The sequence below is a fragment of the Strix aluco genome, chromosome 2 (genome assembly GCF_031877795.1).
Source record: "Strix aluco isolate bStrAlu1 chromosome 2, bStrAlu1.hap1, whole genome shotgun sequence".
Classification (NCBI taxonomy): Eukaryota; Metazoa; Chordata; class Aves; order Strigiformes; family Strigidae; genus Strix; species Strix aluco.
The window spans coordinates 91,223,976-91,245,735 of record NC_133932.1 but is presented as its reverse complement, the minus strand read 5'-3'; the positions used below and the strand labels follow the sequence as shown (position 1 = coordinate 91,245,735).

Here is a 21,760-nt window from a genome sequence, read left to right as displayed (position 1 = left end):
AATATACATTACATTACCCTATTAAAATGCACATACCATGAGGCTGACAACTCAAAAATACCAACTCTGTTTTAAGATTCTCAGGACCTAGTATTTTTCAAAATACATTCTTTACTTTTTTTTTCTTAAATTAATCTAACACAACATATGAGAACAGTCTGTTTCTTACAGTGAAGTATTTAATTTAATATCATAGCAGATCACAGCTTTCAGGGACCTAAAGATATCTTTCATTGTCTTATAAAGTGTATGTCAACCTAAACACATAACTTTAGAGATCAAAACTAGGAAATTTGCTAATTTTATATTGAAGAGGTATTTGTTAGTCTGAAGATCAAATTAATCTGTCCTCTCTAACGTCTGAAGTGTTCTGCTTGATCAAACACAGAAAGACTGTACTTCTACAATTTCTGATCAATGTACCTCTCCATTATGGAGAGGCATTAGCTGGCAAAACATATTTCCAAAGTTCTCTAAAACACCAGTGAAGAGGCAAAAGTTTGGCTCTTCAGTTTTTCAGACAAAGTCCCAGGCAGACAGCATGGCCTCTTGACCAAACTTATGACCGCCTTTTCTCAGGACAACTCTAAAATAGCACTCTCACCACACAACCCAAACTGAGATCAACATCTCTAGCTGGGAGGGGCAGTGGCACTGGTTGTCAGGACCTGTGGCTGGCATAAAATTCAGACCCAGTGGCATGCTTACATGTTCTTGGAAGATGTTAAAACTCTTCTTTTCAAATCAAAAGGTGGTTAATAGGCTTTTAGCAACGGTTGGTCAAGCAAGCATAATACGTACTTGATTCACCATCTTCTCCTTTACTAGCAGAACCTGTGAAGAATATGCTTCCATCCTCAGCAACAAGTAAGGCATGTGAGCCATCATGTCCAACAGAGAACTGAATAATCTTTGGAGATTTTGTGATTGGGAGTTCAACCCATTTTCCTGCTGAAGGACCACCTTGTTTAATTCCAAGGCTCTGATATTTGCCAGTATAATAAATCTAGGAGGAAACAGTTTATCACTTTCAGTTATGGCACATTAAATTTGCAACATTTTAAAAGTTGCATTGTTTTTAAATCCCGTCATTTCAAACCATACAGAACTTTTCCTGACATTGCTTACACCATTTCAGTATCTCTATCCTAAACCCAAGAATTTTGACTTAATGGAGGAAACATTCTGATTGGATTCTGCTTGTTCTGAAATGTGCTTTCTACTGTAACAGAGAATTAATTTCCATATATAATTGTTTGGCTAGATGAGTTGAACACACCAGAAGGAACTGTTCAGAAGAAACTACTCAGAGAAAACGAAGCATTTAAAACACTTAAAGAGAAATGTCTGGTCTGTGTAGAAACAAGATAGTATTATAACAATAAAAGTAATTAAAAAGACAAAATTATTACCAATATTAATGCACGTCAACATTTTAAAAACTTCTTTTCAGTAAATGCACAGTGGCCACTGAGTACATAAACAGTAACATAGAATACGGTATTTCACATAAACAAACACAAAACTAATGATATGGACTAAAAAGTTTCCTCCAGAGCTTTCTGTTACTCAACAGCACTATAAAATGGGTGAGTTAACCTATATGGGCACCTAAAGCCATCTTTTGTTGTCTCAAAGTATATTTCATACCTAACATACAACTTCAGAGATCAAAAGTAGGATATTTGTTAATTTTACATTGAAGAGGCATTTGTTAAGTCTGAAGATCAAATTAATCTGTCTCCTCTAATGTCTGAAGAGTTCTACTCTAGAGAGGTCTAATGTCTAGACCAAATCCTGCTTCATACTATTAAATTTTTTTCTAATAAAAAGTAGTTTATTTATGAACATTTTCACCAATCTCACTGTTTTGATAGCAGCAGACCAAGGCCTTCATTCCAATAAAGCAGCACAATTCTGAACACAGGAATATGCAAATGCATCTGAATATGCATATGATATGCAAATGTCTGAAAAACAGTCTCTACTGGGCAGAACCAACATATCAAATCATTAAGAATAGGATTAAAGAAATCAGTTGAAAACTTTGCATAGAGGAAACTAATAATTCTCTGAAGGATCGGAAAAATCATGATGGGATTTAAATAAGTTACTATGGTCAGACTGTTTATGGCTATAAGGTAAAAAAATTTGCAAATGTGCTAATACATCATTTGTAGACAGAAGGCAATTTTGTCCCCCAAACCTAAAACAAAGCTGCACACTGTCTCTAAGTAAGAGTGACTGTATAAATTTCTATAAATTCAAGCCACAGATTTCTCAATGACTCCAACACCATCTGTTTGTTTTCAAATAACCATTTGCCTTTTTCCCTTTGAAGTGGGCTCTGAAAATATATTTAAATACAGTCATATAAATTCATTCTAACATACTAAAAAGGCAAAAAGTAATTATGGAAAAATAATAATTAAATTTTAAAAATGTAGAAATACATTGATGCAATTTGCTATTTACTACAGAACATTTTCAGTACCTTTCCACTAGCAGTTTTCATTAGTGCAAACTCTCTTCCAGCACCAAGGACAGCTGATTCCTCGTCAAACCCTGTACCTGTGCAAGTAAGATTGTGTTAACCAGACAGTTTCACCAGGCAGTTTCACAAACCAGTTTACAGACATAACTCTGCCAGGAAGAGATTGTATTAACAAAGGTTCTAAGAAAGTTGCAAGTGAAACAACGTTTTGCTGCCACAAGAAGGCTTACTGGGCTAGACCTGGCAGGGTTGTTCAAAGAGGAAAAAACCACTAGCATAAGAGCAACTGCACTTGGTCAGACAGAAAGGTCCATGTAACCAAATATGCTTTTGTTCTGATAGTGCCAAAAAGCAGACATCTAACAGTGCAAAAAACCCAAAGCAAAGGCCAAGTGATATTTCTCCAAAATAATTTTGTAGACACCAATAATTTTGCATCTCCAATTCTGATACAAAGGTGGTTACCACGTATTTAGTTTCTTTCAATGCATTTTTTTTCCCATTAATCCAGCCAGCAGTCCTTTAAACTTTTGTTAACTTTGACCCACAGCAAGGAGTTCTATAGCTTAACCACATGTTATACAAACACTAGTGCGAAGTCCAAGCTTCAAACAATTACGTATTTATTATACAACTAGAGGAAAATACTGAAAAACCATGGATAGTGCTATAGACAGAAAGGTGGTTCAAAATGAGTATATGGATTACTAGGAGTCAAATAATGCTTAAACAGTTAGAAAACCCTTGTACTTTTTCACATGTTTATAATGGAGCTATACCTTTCTGCACACAATAAAGACAAATAAAGGGAAGGGCAGTGTTTCAGTTTTATTATTTGAATTACTAGGCTTGTTAGCAACCTTCAAAAAAGAGGACTTACTGATAATGTGCAAGTCTTTCTCCAGATCAAACAATGAGATGCCACAGGCATGTAAGCATTTTCTTGCAAGCTTAAGTTGCAGCTCTTGTTGTAGTACTGGCTCAGTACTCGTTGCAAATATTCGCACTACAAAGCCATCCTGCAATGAATAAAAAAAATAATCTACTTTATACTGTATAATAAATGCATTGATTTATTTTTCATGGCCTAAGTGCATCAGTATAATTTCAGAGTAAATTATCAGAGAACACATTGCTAAAGTAACATTTATTACAGAGGAGAAAAGAAGTGCCAAACAGGATGAGCTGAAGATAAGCATCTGACAGACTTTAAACACATGTTGAATTCTATGAAAACACTATGAACACTATGAAAATAGTGAATTGCTATAGAAATTATTAACTCTGAATCTCACTACAGAAATCTGGCTTTTATAACTATTTACATCTATCTAAGCCCTCAACTTCTCCTGATTCAGAATCCAAAATTCTGCATGCAGTTTAAGAGTGACTGCTTTAAAGAGTAGCTAAAACAGGTTTTTGTTTACAAGTGCAGATGAAGTATCTTCATCTGGCCATTTAAAAAAAAAAAAAAGAATGGTTCCATTAGCAGGGAAATGGATTAATCCTGGGTTTTTTTTGTAGTTGCACGTCTGGCATCTCTTGCCAATCCTGTCCCATCCCACCCCTGCCCCATCCGTTTTACAGCTTTCTCACTGTCAAAAAACAGGGACCAGTGCAGAACTAAGAATGTAATAACTGTCTGCTGAATAAAACATAGAACAGCTAGAACTGTTTTGTCCCATTGCCCACTGGCACTTTTCATATATTTTCATAATTGCCCATTGGCAATTTTCATACAAAAAAAATCTATTGGAATATAGTACCTTTCCTATCTTTTCTATTAAATCCAGCTGAAATTCCCCAACAAGTACCAAAGGAATTACAGGAAATTAAATTTAAAAAAAAATTATCATTAAGCTCCAAGAAGCTTATCCCATAGAGACCCTGAAGAATAACATGTTAAAAAGCCATTATTCCATGTATAAGATTTTTTTCCTCAAAAGAGCAACAAAGTTTTTCTTAAAATTTATGTGAAAAAAAATCTGAAAAATGCATCACAAATCAAAATAGTGTGAATAAATACCAAAATATTGCTCCTTTATGCACAAATATCATAGTTTTTCATTATCTCTAGTTACATGGATTAGTTCCTTAGCTGTGTCACCAAAGAAAAAGCCAAACTTTAAGCAAAAAGTAAGCTTTAAGTATTGTAAAATAAAACAATTCAGTTGAAAGAAAAATAGTTTACCCATCATAACACTTACATCTCTAGATGCTGCTATTTGATTAATATATTCTCCATCAGTGAAAAGGATATTCTGCCCTTCAGTATGACAATCTATGAGAGAAAGATGAATTACACTGCATCAGTTTATATAAACATACATACACACACTGTTCTCTGTCTATTCTCACTAGAATCAGACTATGAGAGTTTTACTTTGTCTAAAGAGAGATCAAACTGTTCTGATAACATGCTAGGATCTCGTCTCTCACCAAAAACATATAATACTCCGTTGTCCTTTTAAGAATTATTAAAACACTTTCCATTGTATGTAATGATAGGGGTTACCCCAATATTTAACTGCAAAAGCATTTAGTATTCACCTGTGAGGGGTAATGTAAACTATTATAACACAACCAAATTCTAATTTTCAGGGAGTGTTAGTCTTTCTCCTCCCTCAAAGACTTTTTTCCTCCTTCCCCGCCCCCGCCCCCCATAAGGGCCATTATTTTTAAAAAAAACTTTCTTTGGTCCAGCATATAAAACCTACAGAAATGAAACAAAATGAAACACAATCAAGCTTTCCATTAGCATCTTATTTTTTCCACTGTTTGTAAATTTTGCCAAACTATTAACTGAAAATCCAGGATTTTTGGAAAATATAAAGCATCTACTTGAATGCATCACACATTTATTGAAAACAGGTCAGCTATTCCCAAGAAAAAAAGGTAGGAAAGAATTCTGCCCATATTAGGGGAAAAAAAGAAAATGACCACTTTCTCTACAAGTTTAAAAGTATGTCCCTACACCATCTCTTCTTCCCTTCCTGCTCTGCTATTAACAAAAAGGTTGATATTATATGGCTTGTAAGGTGCTTGTTTCATTGATTACATACAGGAAAAAGACCTCTTCCAAAAAATACTACAAGACAGCTACTTTACATTGTAAATATCTGCTTCATAACCTGAACAAAGATCCACTATCAGTCATTTTAGCTAACAAATTTAATGCTAAATGAAGCACACACATCATCCTTCTGGCACAACCATCTAGTTTCCTATTTTTTGCTAGCTGGCTGGAGTGTTTTATTAAAAATAATACAGCTGAAAAAAACCCACAGTATTCACAAATCCATGAACTGGTTTCCTTTTTCCTGCTATATGCTCAGTCCAATACAGTACCTTACCAGGAACAGAATACGCATTAGGTCGCCTTCTCCAATTCTCACATGTTGAAGTAACAGACCTAAACTAGATAGCCTCCCCCTTAGAGCATACACAGGTATGAATGACAAAGAGGGTAAGCAGCAAGCAGGGTGGAGAATGGCCGATACACTGAAGTTTGAAATACTGCTCTCTCAAACATAATCTCAGATTTAATGACCAAAGTAAGTTCACATTACTAATTCTCTACACTGCAAAGTGGTAAGTGATACAACAAGAGTTGTCAGCAACTTGAAGACAAGTTCCAAGAATAATCTAAATTACATTTCTGAAAGATTACAAGAAGTTGGTAAATATTAAGACACGTTGCATGGCTGAAAATTACACGCTCACATAAGCGTAACAGTCAAGGAAACACAATACTCTGGATATCAGTGGGTCCATATTACACTGTTTGGCCTATTTCTTGAGTCATTTCAAGAAGAGGCAAGCACATTTTTGGAGGTCATTTATATGATTGGTAAGTGTGTTCATAGAGGAAGTCTGGAACAGGGATGTTTGCTTTTTGTTTAGAAACATGTATTCTTCAGAAGACTTCCTAAACAATAGCACCTCATTAGATAACATTCAGGCCCAGCACTGAATATCAAATTAATGAGGGAAGCAGAAAATTAAGGCAAATGAAATAGCAACAAAAAGCAGAACAGTAGATTGTCTCAGCTAGCAAGGAGCTCTGATGACTGATTGTAGTATTACTCAGTCTGACTTCATAAATTACTCCGGGGACAAAGATATAGAAGGTTTCTGTCTGGAGATTGCTATAACAGAAAAGGATTATGTTTTACTTAAAGGACATAACTACAGACATCTGTTAATCACAGCTCCTTAGGGGCTTCAAGAGAAGATGACTGCCAAGCATCACCTTCTGTATTTATATAGTGCATCCTGTGCCTGCTAATAAGTACTCCTGAGCTCATCTAGGCTATCCTCAGTTAGCAGTACTTTTCAGACAAAGTGAATAGTCCTGAGTTCCAAGATATTGATGTGTAATTTCAAAGAACAATGAAACCATACACCATGTAACTTTAAATTCTTCAGATGAACCTTCTCTAAGGTGTGTAGTAAAGCATTACTGTTAAAGAAACACTCAAGATGGAAACGTCCTCTATAAATTCAGGTCCAGTCACCTAGAAAATCTCATAGAACTCAGGGATTCTTTTATGATATTTGGACTGGGAAGACAGGTCCACAGCTCAAGAATAGTGTATGAAGCTCGGCAAAGGCATGAGATAAAAGAACACTGACACACAGTCTGGTAGTTCCAGACACACTGTCAGATTTGCTAGATCATCTATCAGAGCGGAAAGACTGCCCTTTGAAATAGAAGTTTATGGTTTCAAGAAGCTGGTGGATCCTACTCCATGAGAAAGGAGAAGATAATGTTCCCCAGTTCACTGCGTTTTCTAAGGTCATATGACTATGAACTCCTAATTTCCTATGCATCCCTGTACAAATAAATACGAATACCTTATTTAAATGCATTAGCACCAACCCAGGCATCTGAAAGAGATTAACTCCTGATAGAGATGTGTCTGAACACCATGCCAACTCAGAGGAAATAGTTGGGAGTCATATCAGTGTTCAGCTGTTAGCAAGGTTACTACCCTTTAGTTCTAGCCAGTGCAGTTTTTCAGAACTACACCATGCTGCAAGTCATTAATAAAATCAGAGTGGGACAGTCACTACTATTTAGAGTTATGTACCTACTCAGGTTTCCTCAGGATAGGTCACATACCCTCCCCTCCCCTTCATTTCTTTCCTTCTAATGGAAAACAGAAATAACCACCAGCGGAACCCTTTGAATTTGTCCTAGTCAAAAGAACAAGGCCATATCTGCACACAATATAACACTGAGATAAATGTGCAGAAGTGCAGAAAGTAAAACAGCAAAGTTCAAGGGTTGAAATACAAAGGGTAGGAGTTATGAAGAACATCTATCATCCACTTTGACACCATCACAAACCATACAAAATGAAACTGTGTGAAACAGTTTCAGGAACTTCTGAATGGGTATTCCCACAGTTGTAAGATTTGCTTTTGCACTGAAAGATTAATACATTTTTGTTTAGAAGGCATACTCTTGTTTAATTTGTGCATTTTTATAGCATAAACATAAGGCTGTCTTGCGGAATGACACGAGCCACTGAGATTTGCAAAAGAAAGCTAACAGCTGAGTGGTGTAACTTTAAATGTGCTTAGGTGTCTCCCAAGACTTGCATGAAGACCACTGATTTGTTTACCAGTGGTAACATAATTAAGGACCTCAAAGGACCCTACTGGTTGAAGAAGCTGCCTTGAGGTTAAGAAAGTCGAAAAACAATCCTACAGGGCAATTTGTCAGGTCCTTATATGTGCTCTCACTCAAATTTCTCATACAGCCCCACAAAAACCAAGCAGTTTAAACAGACATCCACATTTTAAGGACTTGCATAAAGATGCATATACTAGATTCTACATTCACAGTTTGTTTCAAAAATTACTGTTTGTGTTTGAAACACAAAAAGCATAGAGAATTTTTCTGAGATTTCAGTCAGTGCCTTCTTATTTACGTCAGGATGCAACACAAAATCTTTCTTCTGATCTATTAAGCCTGATGTTGTTCAATCAAAACATATTCTTGTGCCCTTCTACTGTTTACGTGAGTGGCTAAGAACATATGTGTTTCACCAGGAGGCCATTAAAGCATGTCCCAGGAACACCCTCATTTTCTAAACAGAGACCTAGGTTAGGAGGCTCCTCTGCAAAAAGTCAAACAAAAACCCAAACAACAAAGCTATAAAAAAGATCCCCAAAACAAATGAACAAAACCAGCAATTTAAACATCAGAAGCACAGTCAATAAGGATTCATCAGCCTCCTTTGTTTTTTGGATACATTTCTACCTATATTAAAGAACAAATGGTTTTGGCCATAGGTTGTAATCATCTACATGTAAAAGATACTGGAAACAAAGTCATATCTCACCCAAATGCTTAAAGTTCAAATAAGGAAGAAATAAAAATTCTTTAAGAAGGAAGTTAAGCTCTTGGGAGTCTTTAAATTAAGATGTCCATACATTCTAAAAAATGTGGCAATATTCTTCCAGTAGTTGGAGTAAGATGCAAGACCTGTGAATGAAATACTGCAGCTGGTCTAATGCAGCAAAACCAAAGTAATAAAAAAGCAGTCTCTTTGTGATCTCAAAATCTGTCTCAATTTCACTTCTGCTTATCTGAAAACACATAGCATGTAAACAGTAAGCTATAACTATCTTCTCATATCTGGAGGTTCTTACCTGGCAAAGCAACTGTACCATCTTGTTCCAAAGTTTCAGGGTTTATTCTTATGGCTGTCATACTGTGATTATTCGCATCTCTATATAATAAATAACCCTGGTGAGAGTAAGAATATATATATTGGTATAAAAATATTCTTAAATACATCAAAGGATATTGTCAAAAGTGGAAAAAATGCAATCATTACTTTAGGTATATTTTAAAAATTTTGGAAACCTTTTACTTTTATATCAAATTTGATTCATTTTGACAATCAACTTTTCCACTAATCAAACTCTGCAGTAAAAAACAGAAATTTGACCTCTTCCTCCACTTTCTACATTCTGTAGATCAGTGTGCTGAAGCCTGTATACAGCTTTTGAAGCCACCCGTAGTAGTTCTGTTCTTCATATGTGCATACAATTACAGTTAAAAGCCCCAGTAAAAACCAATGTTCCTGTCCCCACTTTCCAAACAAATGATTCACAGGAATTCCAGCAAGGAGACACATATATTGCCCTATACAGAAGAGTAATCATTCATGAACATTAATAAGTGCATTTTTCAAAAATGTTGGTTAACTACTTTGACTCCCACACTAACAAGGTTCCACATATTCATTCTTTCTAAGCTCTTCATCAAAGAAATTCCTGCAAAGTATATGGTGATTTCAGCAACTACAGCCATGACACAAGGTTATATATAAGGAGTTCTTATACTACTCACTTCCCAACTCCTAAGCAGACCTAGGGGAAGGGAGATATTCAGGACTAATGATTTCCTTTCTGTTTCTCCATGTGCAGAATACCTTCATTTCCCAAAAATTACCTATTCTGGTCAGCAGCTCATATCAAGAAGTCTCCTTTGGTATACCAAAATAATATTTTCTCTCTCTTCATATATATACTTTTCAAAGGTTTGAATCAGTTATCAGTTTAGAAGGTTTATCAGTAAAAAGATTTGCCTACCCAAAACTCACATTTGAGGTATATTGTTTACACTTATAACTTTGAGTGCACTTTTAAACAAACACAGTTAAATAAGTTTTGCTTTAGCTTAAACCAGATAGGTTGCACAAGCCCCTGTTTTTGCATAAAGTGCACATATCTGTAAGAGAGACAAATATGGCAACTTTGCTGTTGTATCTTTTTCGATGCTACAATGCCCGTGAACCCTTCAAAGATTTTGAGGGAGCAGGGTAGAAACAGTCGTGGAATTTATACTTAGAAAGCACTTCTTCTACACAAGCAGCTACAGGAAAGGAAAAAGATTACTTAAGGGCACTTATGAACATACTCATTCAAGGTGACTGTGGCCAAGCAAAGTAGTATTCATCTACAGGTGAGCTGTCAAGGACAATACGAATAATGACTAAGTAATGATCCTGAAAATAGTGTCATAGCATGAGATATGACAATGGCTTGCACTTGCTTGAAGCATGATTGGCCTCAGGTGAGGATTCTACATATCTAAAGAATGGATGCATTTCACAGGGAGGTCACTAGGGCTTAACCTCAGAATATCTTCATTTGTCAGAGACCTTAATTACAATCGCCTAACAAAACCAGAAAAATCCTACCACCCCTTTTCCTTCTATATAAACTACTTGAATTTTCCTGGATAAATCAATCTCTGCAAAATGAGGAAAAACAAATCCACACAAACTAGGAAAAATAAGTATAGAGCATTAAAGTAGATAGAAAAGTTTCAGTCTAAAATAACTTATATGATGAAGTAAGATAAGTCACTTGAATCTGAGCTAACCAAGCACCTGAAGGGAAATGAGACTGAGGGGCACATCCTACCTCTTTTTCGGGCACATACTTTGCAATAAGTGCAACTTAGACATCTTCCTACAAATACAGCCCCAAAGCGACATTTTTCCAGTGCCTTTGGATACAGTCACTGTGAGTGCATATACCTGTACAAGCACTCAAAGAAGAGCATCAAATATATTTATACCTATATACAGAATGTCCAAATGTGTAACTATATAGTGAAACTGCATGGATCCTATTCCTTTTCTAACTGATAAAACAGGCTCCCGAATGAACGCATCTGCACACATTTGTATTGCGCCAGTATACCTTTTGGCGATCTGTTCCAATACTAAACAAAATCAGACTTTATATATATATGATAACTGTAATAATAGAATATATACATGTAATGAACAATTTAACTTCAAAAGCATTACAAGTAGTAGAGTTAATTTCACACTGGGATAAAGATCACTCAGTTTATAGCAAATATACAATAAAAATTACTCAGTAGTTAAAAAATTAAGTAAATTCACTGTTATCTGAAATTTAATTTTTGGTTTGTTGTGGGGTTTTGTGTTTGTTTGGGGGGGGGGGGGGGGGGGGGAAGAGAGTGAGCGCATGCAGCGGTAATAATAGGATTCTTAAAAACCCCACTAGTTTTATAATGAATGGCAAAGGTGAAAGAAAAGTTAGTTGATATTTCAAAAAACCAAAATATCCAAATACAGTTAACTCTGCTGTTGTAATGTCAACAGTTATGTCTACTTATGGTTTACACACCCTCAATCCTCCCCCATCAAAAACAGCACATCCCATGCTGCAAACATTTTAAAATCAATTTATTTTCACAAATAGATATTTCAAGTATTTTTTTTTTACACTGTTTTGTTGCAGCAGCACATTTTTACATCCACTGACCTAAGACACACACATCAATCAACTGTACAATTCATAAATTTACATGTTAAACCATCATATTTTGAGAAAGTCTTTACAGTGTCAACAGAAATCAATGATGCTTTTCATTATTCCTTTCATATGCCAGTACCATCAGATGTTCCTCATCTTCCACAATTTAAAAAGTCAGTACCAAAAAACTGATTTGTATAAAAGAAGCCAAATATCCATGTAAGCTTATTCTAAGTCTAATTTTAAAATTACTCATAAGGGATGGGGTGTACATTTTAGATTTTAAGTATTCACCTACCTGAGCATAGCCTAACCAAGACTTTTTTTCCTTTCTGTTTTTGATGCGGGATGTAGAGTTGTATATATGGCCCTGAAAAGTGAAAATTTCCAATAATTTAAAAAATATCAGTGACAATTTTACACATAATCATTTACCATCTAAGTAACAATGTCTTCAACCATACTGAGAAGTGAAAATTGTAAGAAAATGCCGTAAAACTCTTATAGAAATCACAAGAAAATTTTAGACAAACTAATTGACAAACTGATCATTAGTAAGCTACAAAAGATTCTCAATGGAACCGAACAGCATAAAAGTTAAGTTAAAGTATTAACCAGCATTCATCAGACAAGAAGAAATCATATTACCCTCACTGTTCCGCTATATCCAGAGCCAATTTTGTAAAGTCCATCTTTACATAAGAGATAGAGGAAAAAACCATCGCTCTGAAGTAGGCACTGGTCATCTTCATCTACAGATATTTCTTTCAATGGCCATTTGTGCATCAAGGCTGCCTTCTTTATCCCATTACTGAACCAGTCCTGGATTTGGATTTTTCCCACTAGAACTGCCTGGACACTCCGCTGAAGAGAGTTTAAAATGGTTGGCACCTGAACAGTAAAAAAAAAGAAAAATAGTGAGTGAAAAACATGACTATTTTTTAGATGTTGATTTTTTGTTCTATCTCCAACTCAAGAGAGACAAAGAAATACCTATCTAATCTCAAAAATAGTAAGGCGAAAAAAGTTAACTGAATTTACACAATAGATCTTCTCAGAACTCACATACACATCATTTACATAAATTCCCAGATACAGAGAAGTTTTAGTGCAAGACCTGAATAGTCTGACAAGCATGGCTGCCATTATTGGTGAGGATAGCAGAGATTGCTTGCAACGTTCTTCCTGTCTCTCCCCATGCAGCTACCAAACTGAAGAGGCAAGCGCAGGAAAGTGCTGTCAAGGACTGTCCTGTACTGTCATTCATTCCCGTGCTACGGACAGTTATCTCCAGAAGAAGCTGGAACAGGGATTCTGCAAATAAAACATAGCAATTACATACACAAGTCACAAAATCATACCAAGCAATTTGCTAGTCAACAGGAAATTAATCTTACAAAATACATGACACATCTTTTCTCAGATGTTATGTTGAGCCCTACTTCCAGACGGAAAAGAAAGCATCCCATTTAAATAGGCCTAAAACATACTTAATGTTTCATTCTTTTTCAGCCAGAAAACATCAAGTCTTGATAATCACAATGGCCAGAGAACAAGAGAAACCAAGTTCCTCTGTTACAGTGGAACACATTAATAAGAAATGGGCCAGAAGGAGTTACTTTACCTGCCTATTCAGTCTATGTCATCACTGAGATGATGTGCAGATGTTGACCAAACTTGTCTAATCTTTATGACCATTACCCATGTTGAAGCACATCCCACTTCTCAGAAATGAGCATTTCAAATCAAAGATTGAAAATTATTTTGACCATATGCCTCTTTTCAAGCACTGTTTAGTGGCTGAGCATCTAGAACCGTCAAGGTGTGAACAGAAATCGACCTCTATTTTTTTGATAGCACATACAAATAATCACCAAAGCAGTAATCAAAACAAAGCCTTCTTCATAGCTTTTTAATACTCTGTGCATCAATATAAAATAAAAACTTTCTGTAGGAAATTACTATTGTCTTTGGAAATGGACTACTGTTGAGCCATAACATAGGAAAACATACATAGAAAGTCTTAAGATGTATTTTACTTTTTTTATTTTTAAACAGCAGATGCTACAGCCTAGCCTTCCTTGCAGTTCTATAAACCAGTAAAAACTATGAATTAACAAAAGATAATTGGGTTTTAACCTAAAGCACATAATCAATCATATACTCAAAGTCATAAGGAGTTCAACTTTTATTTTTAATATCATTAAAAGCAAAATTAATTTTCAGGGAAGCTTTTGGATGGCCAGAGGAAATAAAAGCAAGAATTCTGACACTTTGTTTAGCAGCTTTATATAAATTACAACATTAAATAGTTAAGCTACAGATTACAACAGCAGATCACAAAAGAAGTTCACTGTAGAACTATCTTCTTTCAAATAAGACCAAGTATTTTATAGCTTTAGTAAGACAAATGAATAACAATTTGTAAGATTATAAGGTTTACTATGTTTCACTGAAACTCTGCATTACACAGCAACAAGACATAACTTTTTTTATATATACCTTTACATGCCAACATTCCTGTTCTACAAAAGATTTAAGCTGATAAAGTACTGGTAGACCATAAGGAGTTCGCACTCCAGAATAGTCAGTCAGTTGAGAACAAGCATGTTCTTATCTCATAAATACTTGCTAGTAACCATTTTCTTCTATCCAACACGTAACAGATGCATGTGAATACAAAGACAGTAACAGATGAAATATTACCTAGGACTTCAGGAGGCTCTGATTGCAGGCCTTCTGGTTGCTGGCCCTGGAGCACATTAAGTAGGGCTTGTAGGCTCCTGAGACACAAGGATGGATGAGAAAATCTTGTCTCCTTTATCAGTTCAAAGACTTCACATAATCCAACTTCAATGATCTAAAGAAGTACAGATATTTCAGAATACCTGTTAATATAGTATTTTTGGATCTTCATCAATAAAGGTCTATCACAGTGTTCACAGTTCTTTGAGTAACGAAAATATAAAAGACAGAATACAATGGTAATTCAAAAGAGAAACAAAATCAAGAACCCACCTATATAACTGTACTAGCAAATATTACACAGAAGTAATGACGTTATATGAAAGAGCATATCTAAGCAGAGTAAAGGTTCCCTGATAAAACAAGGAAACTTAAAATTTTTTGGACAATGTAAGATAAAATGTGCCTCTGAGCCCTTCTAATTTCTATCAAGTTCACATTTTGACAGACCTCTTTTTCCTTGCTCATTAATGTGAACCAGCAAGCTAGAATTGACTTGCAACCTGACTTCCCAACTTGAGTAATGACACATTAGACAGCTGACACCGGCAGCACTAGTACTTTTCCACCCAAAGCCTCCGAGATTGTTTTGGTGACAATATAAAAAATAAAGATTAATTACTTGTCACTAAAACTCCATATGTACTCACAGACATACAACATCTGTAACAGCACTGTTACAGCCTCTCCTAACTCTCCCTTTTAGCCCCTCCTAACTTTCCCTTTTAGAATTTGAGAGATTATAGTTATGCTTTTCTCCAATGACTGTTCCCTTTCACTTCCTTCTCAACTTAGTATGTAATAATGATGAGGATAAAAGAAAAGTGAGCAGGGTTAACTCATTACAAATAAGCAACCATATCTTCAGTTCACTATTCTTCACATTTCTGTCAGGAGCAGAAACCCTATGTTAAAGTGTTTAATATAGATTAACCCCTGAGTAAATCTAAGGAAAAAGACTGAAATGTGAAAATAAATAAAATTGTTAATGGAACTGCCACTCATGCTTAGGACAGATCTATTCTGACAGTCAGCTGTAAGTTCTACCGGATGCCTTGTAAGTGTTTTTCCTGTCATTCAATTTTTTTCGATTCTTATCTTTCAGAAGGTATTTTACCACCTGTTTGATTTTTGGAGGAAGAATAGAAGCATAATCAAATCAAGTCTTCAAAGTGCAACAGCAATTTTCCTGCAAATTAGACCTTACATTCCATATCTTCAATAGAGTGGGGGAAAACACATGCATGGAATCTACAGAGGAAAAAAACTGTCAACAAAGTAACAGCATAGATGTCTTTTCCAGCATGCAAAACTCAGCAACATCTTGCAGGATAAAGAATAAAATACACTGTAGTACATTTTTAGAAATACCCTTTCTTTTCAGTGATAGTATCTTTGAGAGAAACTGAGAAATTTATTGTATTCTTCCTAATCTTCAGACAAAAGACCTCATCTAGCAGCTGACAGAGGCAGCTGGAGAAAGCAGAGAACCTAACACAGCGGAGAAAATAACTTGGTGAACTTCCACTACAGTAAGAATCAACAATGAATAGTTCTGCTGGGATTTTGTCTGATCTGCAGAGTTTTTGGGTTGTTTTTTGTAGTATCTGAGATCACACTAGGTAGACTTCTTAAAACAGGTCTCTTCACCTTAAATATATATATGTATTTTATATATACACAATGTGTGTATCATTCTCTCTCAACTCCTCCAAACTGTGCAGTGAAGGACAGAATGAACAAGTCTGTTCAATACATCTTAAGCTTGTTCTCACTGCTCTCTGAAGGGTCTCTGCGCCAAAACAAGCACTGCTGCAGTCTCAGTATGTGTCACAGCTTGTCAGCTCTTACTGATGATCTCCACTCAGCCACCCTCCCGTTCCCTTTCTGACATCTTTGAGATTTCAGATCAAAATCATAAGCCCACTTTATGAAGGGTACACAAAATTCTAGCCTGAATGCAGACATCGTGACCCATAATTGATTCTTTAAAAAAATTATATTTCTTCAAGAAGTCTTATCTACATTGTTTTATTTCCTTTGTCTTCTCTCTCTCATAACTGCCCAATACTCACATTTCTATGTTTATTTAAGAATACATAATACTCTGTATATTTAATACTCTGCATTAATTTATATGTATATTATATACATACAAAAAATACTTTCCACAGGTAACACATTCTCCTAATGAATTCTGAAAGACTTAAAGTCTGTTTCTAAAGAGAGTATTTTTTATTTTTTGTTACAATTTGAAAATTTTAATTTTTGCTTAAGCTTATTAGCTAAGCAGCAAAATGTATGCTACTGCACAAACAAAGAATATTGAAGTCAGTTAATTCCACCTTAATCACCTTAATCCAGTATTTGTTCCTTTCAGTACAGGGCTTCTGTGGATCATCCATAACTCAGTGCTAAGTTTAATTTTGAGGGGGGGTAGCGCCTCTTTTTAACTCCAACAATTACAAATCAAATCAGTAGAACTGAATCTGCCCTATTTCAAGTAGAGAGAATTCCCCATCATTAACTAAGGTATTAAATAAATAACGTACTAAATAAATAAGTCAGGCAAAGGGAAATATTTCTTGCAAACCCAAAATTTAAAGCTATCAAAGCAAGTTACTAAACTGTCCAAACACAACTAAAATACGAACTTTATTGTGTTAATATCTGAAGACCAGCAAATTGTGTGTCTCTTTTTTAAGAGTTGTTAAAAACAACTGTTCTCAATCTTACTATAGAAATTGTGTAGGCCAACTTTTAATTCCAAAATGTATTCTAAGTAAAAGCTCTAACAAACCTGACTTCCTCAAGTTTAAAACTTAAAAAAGATACTTCAATAGAACACCTTAATTCAACCTAAGCTATACCACTATAAAAAGTATAATGTTTTCAACTTATTCTCAATTAAACCAAGACTTTTCACAAAAAAAAAAACAAAACCAAAAACAAAACCCCACACACCAAGGATGAACTTCACCAGTTTAACTCTGGAGAATCCGGAAAAGCACAAATCCTGACTACATTTCTTTTGAATCTGACTTTCACCTCACTGTCAAACTCAAAATACATCAGTATTTTTTTTAATAAGCTAACACTTACTTTCAGAAACTGGTCTAGCAAATATTGTAAACCATAGAAACTTCAGTAACAGTCATCTTTGTATTTAACAAACTAAGCTCTACCCAGTATTGTTCATTATAGGTAAGAACAAGACCATAATATACTAAAAGCATATATTCAGGATACAAACACATTTACATAGCCTCTATGTTGTTTGTAATGCAGTTTTACTACCTGCAAGACAGCTCCAACAGGATGCCTTTTTCAAATGTATGGATGTAAGTGAAAATAATAACAAAAAGTGTCTTACCTCAGAGTGACCTAAACAACCCAATATTAGCTAGATAGTAATTAAAAATACTGAGGTTGTACCAAGCACTAAGACATTGTTGAACCAGTAAAAATTCTTGAATTCTTAGATATTTTGCAGATTCTTTGTTAAAAATTAATAGTTTGAGAGCATATTGATTTTCATCAATTTTGTATTTGCTGTATTAAAGGTAACAAAATATCTCACTGATTTTATGTTTTGAGAAAGGAAAAGTAAAGTTTCCTACCTACAGTTTCCCTACCATTTTTTCTAAGCCACCATCTTTTTAAACTGCACTGCTTTTCCATGTCTCTTTTTGATAAACTCTCCATCACCTTTATCAATACCAATGTTTTAATTTTCAAAGTGTTCTGTTCATATCACTGGTAAATCTCATCCTTCTTGGAACCTCTTTTAGTTTCAAAATCCCTAAAACTCCACTCCATTCTTTATAAATGCTGATAGCTACATTGCCTTTTACTTAAAATTTCAAATTAATCATCTACAAGCACTTGCTGATTCTTTTAGTATAATCCACAAGGGGTCGGATGCAGTTAATAAACAATGCTAACTTTACTTTTACTGACCGCACATTATTTTGAAACCATCAACCATGACATTTCAGTTACCAAGTTGCAGTTACCTGACTTATGTTCCTCTGCAATTCTCCACAACTATCTTCCAGAGTGCCAACTTTGCCCTTCAGGTAATACTACCTAAACACAATCACCTATAAAATTCTAATTTTCTAAGCAGTGAGAACATTCTACATAAATCACTGCGGCAACAACCTTTTAAATTCAGTATTTGTTTGTATTGTTTTTAGAGCTAATACAAACAAGTAAAGTTACTCTGAATATGCTTTTTAGACTCAGAATAACAACAAAAGGAAGGAGGACTCATAGCATTAATCAGTTAGCAATGAATAAAACTGAATGCACAGAAGTTAGATAGTACAAAAGAAGTGAATCAGGGAACTAACAAATTAAGAAAAAAATCAGTAACTCCTATATAATTATTTCTGACTTTCCACCATTAATCCTACTATAAGCACAGAAGCATTAAATAGCAAGAAACCTACCATAACAGTTGAGCTATAGTGTCCCAAATCTTAATGTTAATTAGTGCCAAAAGGCACTAAAGCCAAAAAAGGGAAAGATTAAAAAACTAAGGTAGTAAGAATAATTGACAGTTACTGCAGACACGTATACCTGGCAAGTCCTCTTTGAAAATGCTCCAACAGCTGAATTCCAATAGCACTAAGATTTTTCTGGGGGTAAAGCAAGAGAAAGCACCCTTTATCACTACCAGCTAGTAGCCTCTGACAGATGCAAGAGCTGCCTTATTTGCATTTTGTAGAGACTTTTGAGGCTGTAGGTTATTTTCAAGTACCAGTACTTACAGAGGATTGCATGTTGAATGTTTACCTGACATTTAGTTGACTTTAAAATTAATTATTGGGCAGGTACATAGATCTTCCTAATTCATCAAATCAAATGATTCTGGACTAGATGGACTACAAATAAAACTATAGCTATTTTCTGAGCATCTGGCTTATAATGCTGTTCTATTTTCTCCACAAAGATCATACAAACTTTAGATCACATACATGGCACATTTTAATGAGTACCCAGTTACTTGCCTTTGGAAGTTTAATAGGTGGCTCTTTGGATTCCTCTTCTTCATCACTGTCTGAATCCCCACTTTGTACACTGTTCTTTGAAGCCAAAGATACAGATGCTTCTTTTTTTTGCCACTCCAACACACAATGGCGGACATTGCAGTAAACATTAAAAGCTGAAGGGTTGCTATGTAATCTGATATCTGGTATGGTTATTGTACTCTCCAGGTTTTCAGTCTGAAAAACAAGATTAGTTTCAAGTTTATTAGAAGTTTCAAGCTTTGCTAAATACAAGTAATCGCAACAGTCTCAGTAATTTTGGCCAACCAAATGATTCTCAAACTGAAGACTGAACTTTCCTGTTTAAGTACCAATTATATTTCAGGCAGGAAAGAAAGGAGGAAGAAATCTCAATGTATTCCATCTGGCTTTAGTCTCTACCTCTCAACTTGATGAGGACACTGGGACAGAAAATGAAAAGCAGCTCAGGCTACAGGATGGCCCAAACCTGTGTGTGCCACAGTCAAGAGAGTAGCAGAATTCAGGATTCATCTTCTTAACAGGGGTCAGTTTTGGGTTTTTAAAATTATTATTACTGAATTTTAAAATGTAGTATTTGTTACTCTAGTTGTTAATTTTAATTTATTGTTAAATAATAAAAAAATTAAGCTGTTTGCTAAATGTATATTAGAAATTTAAAATACCATTACTGTTTTGTAATTAAATGAAAACAGATGGTAAGTTCAAAAAATCCCCTGGCAGGATGCTGTGGATAATAATTTTGCGGATAATAATACCTAACAGACAAACTACTGAATACAAAAATCTATTAAGGCCTACGAAGAAACAAGACACCATTCTGTTTTCAGAAGCCTTGAGCCACAAAGTTAAGAGTTGGGAAACTGTTCTGAGAAACTACATTACCCTGCCCCACCCTCACCTTCGTATCTACCACAGATATATTACTGTCAGCCACTGCCAAGACACAAAAGAGCCTTCATGAGACTGTCATTAGACTTCGAACAATATTAATATTGGAAAACATCTTTTAAATTCTGCCCCATACTCTCCCTTTCTGCAAGAGTAAGAAGGGACAGGAGGAATGACAGACTTAGAAACAAACAAAACCCTACAACAACAACAAAAATTCCCAGGCAGAGTTATACCTTCTCTTCAGTGGTGTACTACAAAGACTAGGCTGCTTTAAGCACAGGCTATGAAAAACTGAAATTCAGGCATATGGGAAGAAGAAATTCTCTGTAATACCTCAGTGCAGACAGAGGGCACAGAGACTACAGAAGGAGAGAAGGCCTTGGTTAAGAGCGCAGGGCAAATCTGCTTGAACACGCAAGGCAAAATTCTGACTGAGTCAGGGTCATGACTACTTCACAAGGTTATTTTCGTTTGTTTCTTGAGTTCTTGGGGGGCAGTAAGGGTGGAGGCTTTTTGTCTTTTTTATTTAAGGAGGATACATACTGTGAATGATCACATTCATTTGGTAGGAGAGTACACAGTGAATTATATTACAGTGATATGAAACAGATCAGACTGGATATACTCTGAGAGCGGTGGTGGGAAAGAGGACTTTGAACTAGCAGAGAAGAGGGAAAAAGAAGTTTGAGAACCAGTGAATTGGATAATGTTTTAATGGGGTGATTTATTTTTCTACAATATGGTAGCCACAACTTTGTACATCAAAACACAGCAATGGTTCACAGCACATTTTTACCTGCACTTATTTTTTTATTATTACCAGAAATATCATGGGCTTCCAACGTAGAACATTTAACACCATATGTTACAAAAGTTAACAAAAAATTCAAAATAGCTTCAAAATATTTCATGTAGTTTACATATTTCCTTTTATTTTTGACTACAGTATTACTCTAACTGTACTGGTACATATTTGCATATCCTTTTCATTATTACTACAAAATTATTGCAAGTTAAAACATTAAACAGCAATGGTTTGCTCTGTAGCCTATTTTATCCAGCATAGAGTTTGTTACTTTTTCTTAACCACACCAGTGTTAGCAGTAAGCACAAAAAATATAAAGATAATTTAAAAAAAAAAAAAAAAGCTGGAAAAAGTTCCCTACACATACTGAAAGTTTGGGGGTTTTTTCCTTTTTTTTTTTTTTTTTTTAACCACAACAGAACTTCTGCCATTAGGGATTGAAAGACAACATAAGTTTAGTCCTTGTTCAACACG

General features: G+C 35.1%; 1 protein-coding gene across 19 annotated transcripts in view; it reads right to left on the bottom strand.

Annotated features, from left to right (window-relative positions):
- Window positions 1–21,760, bottom strand: part of MYCBP2 (MYC binding protein 2) — a 204,488-nt gene that overhangs the window by 148,757 nt on the left and 33,971 nt on the right. For all 19 annotated transcript variants that reach the window (XM_074815495.1, XM_074815477.1, XM_074815481.1 and 16 more), the window contains exons 3-12: window positions 19,570–19,785; window positions 14,516–14,669; window positions 12,927–13,123; window positions 12,458–12,700; window positions 12,108–12,179; window positions 9,158–9,254; window positions 4,702–4,775; window positions 3,375–3,513; window positions 2,495–2,571; window positions 802–1,006 (exon numbers count right to left, since the gene is read on the bottom strand). In XM_074815495.1, coding sequence (XP_074671596.1) covers window positions 802–1,006; window positions 2,495–2,571; window positions 3,375–3,513; window positions 4,702–4,775; window positions 9,158–9,254; window positions 12,108–12,179; window positions 12,458–12,700; window positions 12,927–13,123; window positions 14,516–14,669; window positions 19,570–19,785 — 1,474 coding nt within the window. The remainder of the gene's footprint in view (window positions 1–801; window positions 1,007–2,494; window positions 2,572–3,374; window positions 3,514–4,701; window positions 4,776–9,157; window positions 9,255–12,107; window positions 12,180–12,457; window positions 12,701–12,926; window positions 13,124–14,515; window positions 14,670–19,569; window positions 19,786–21,760) is intronic.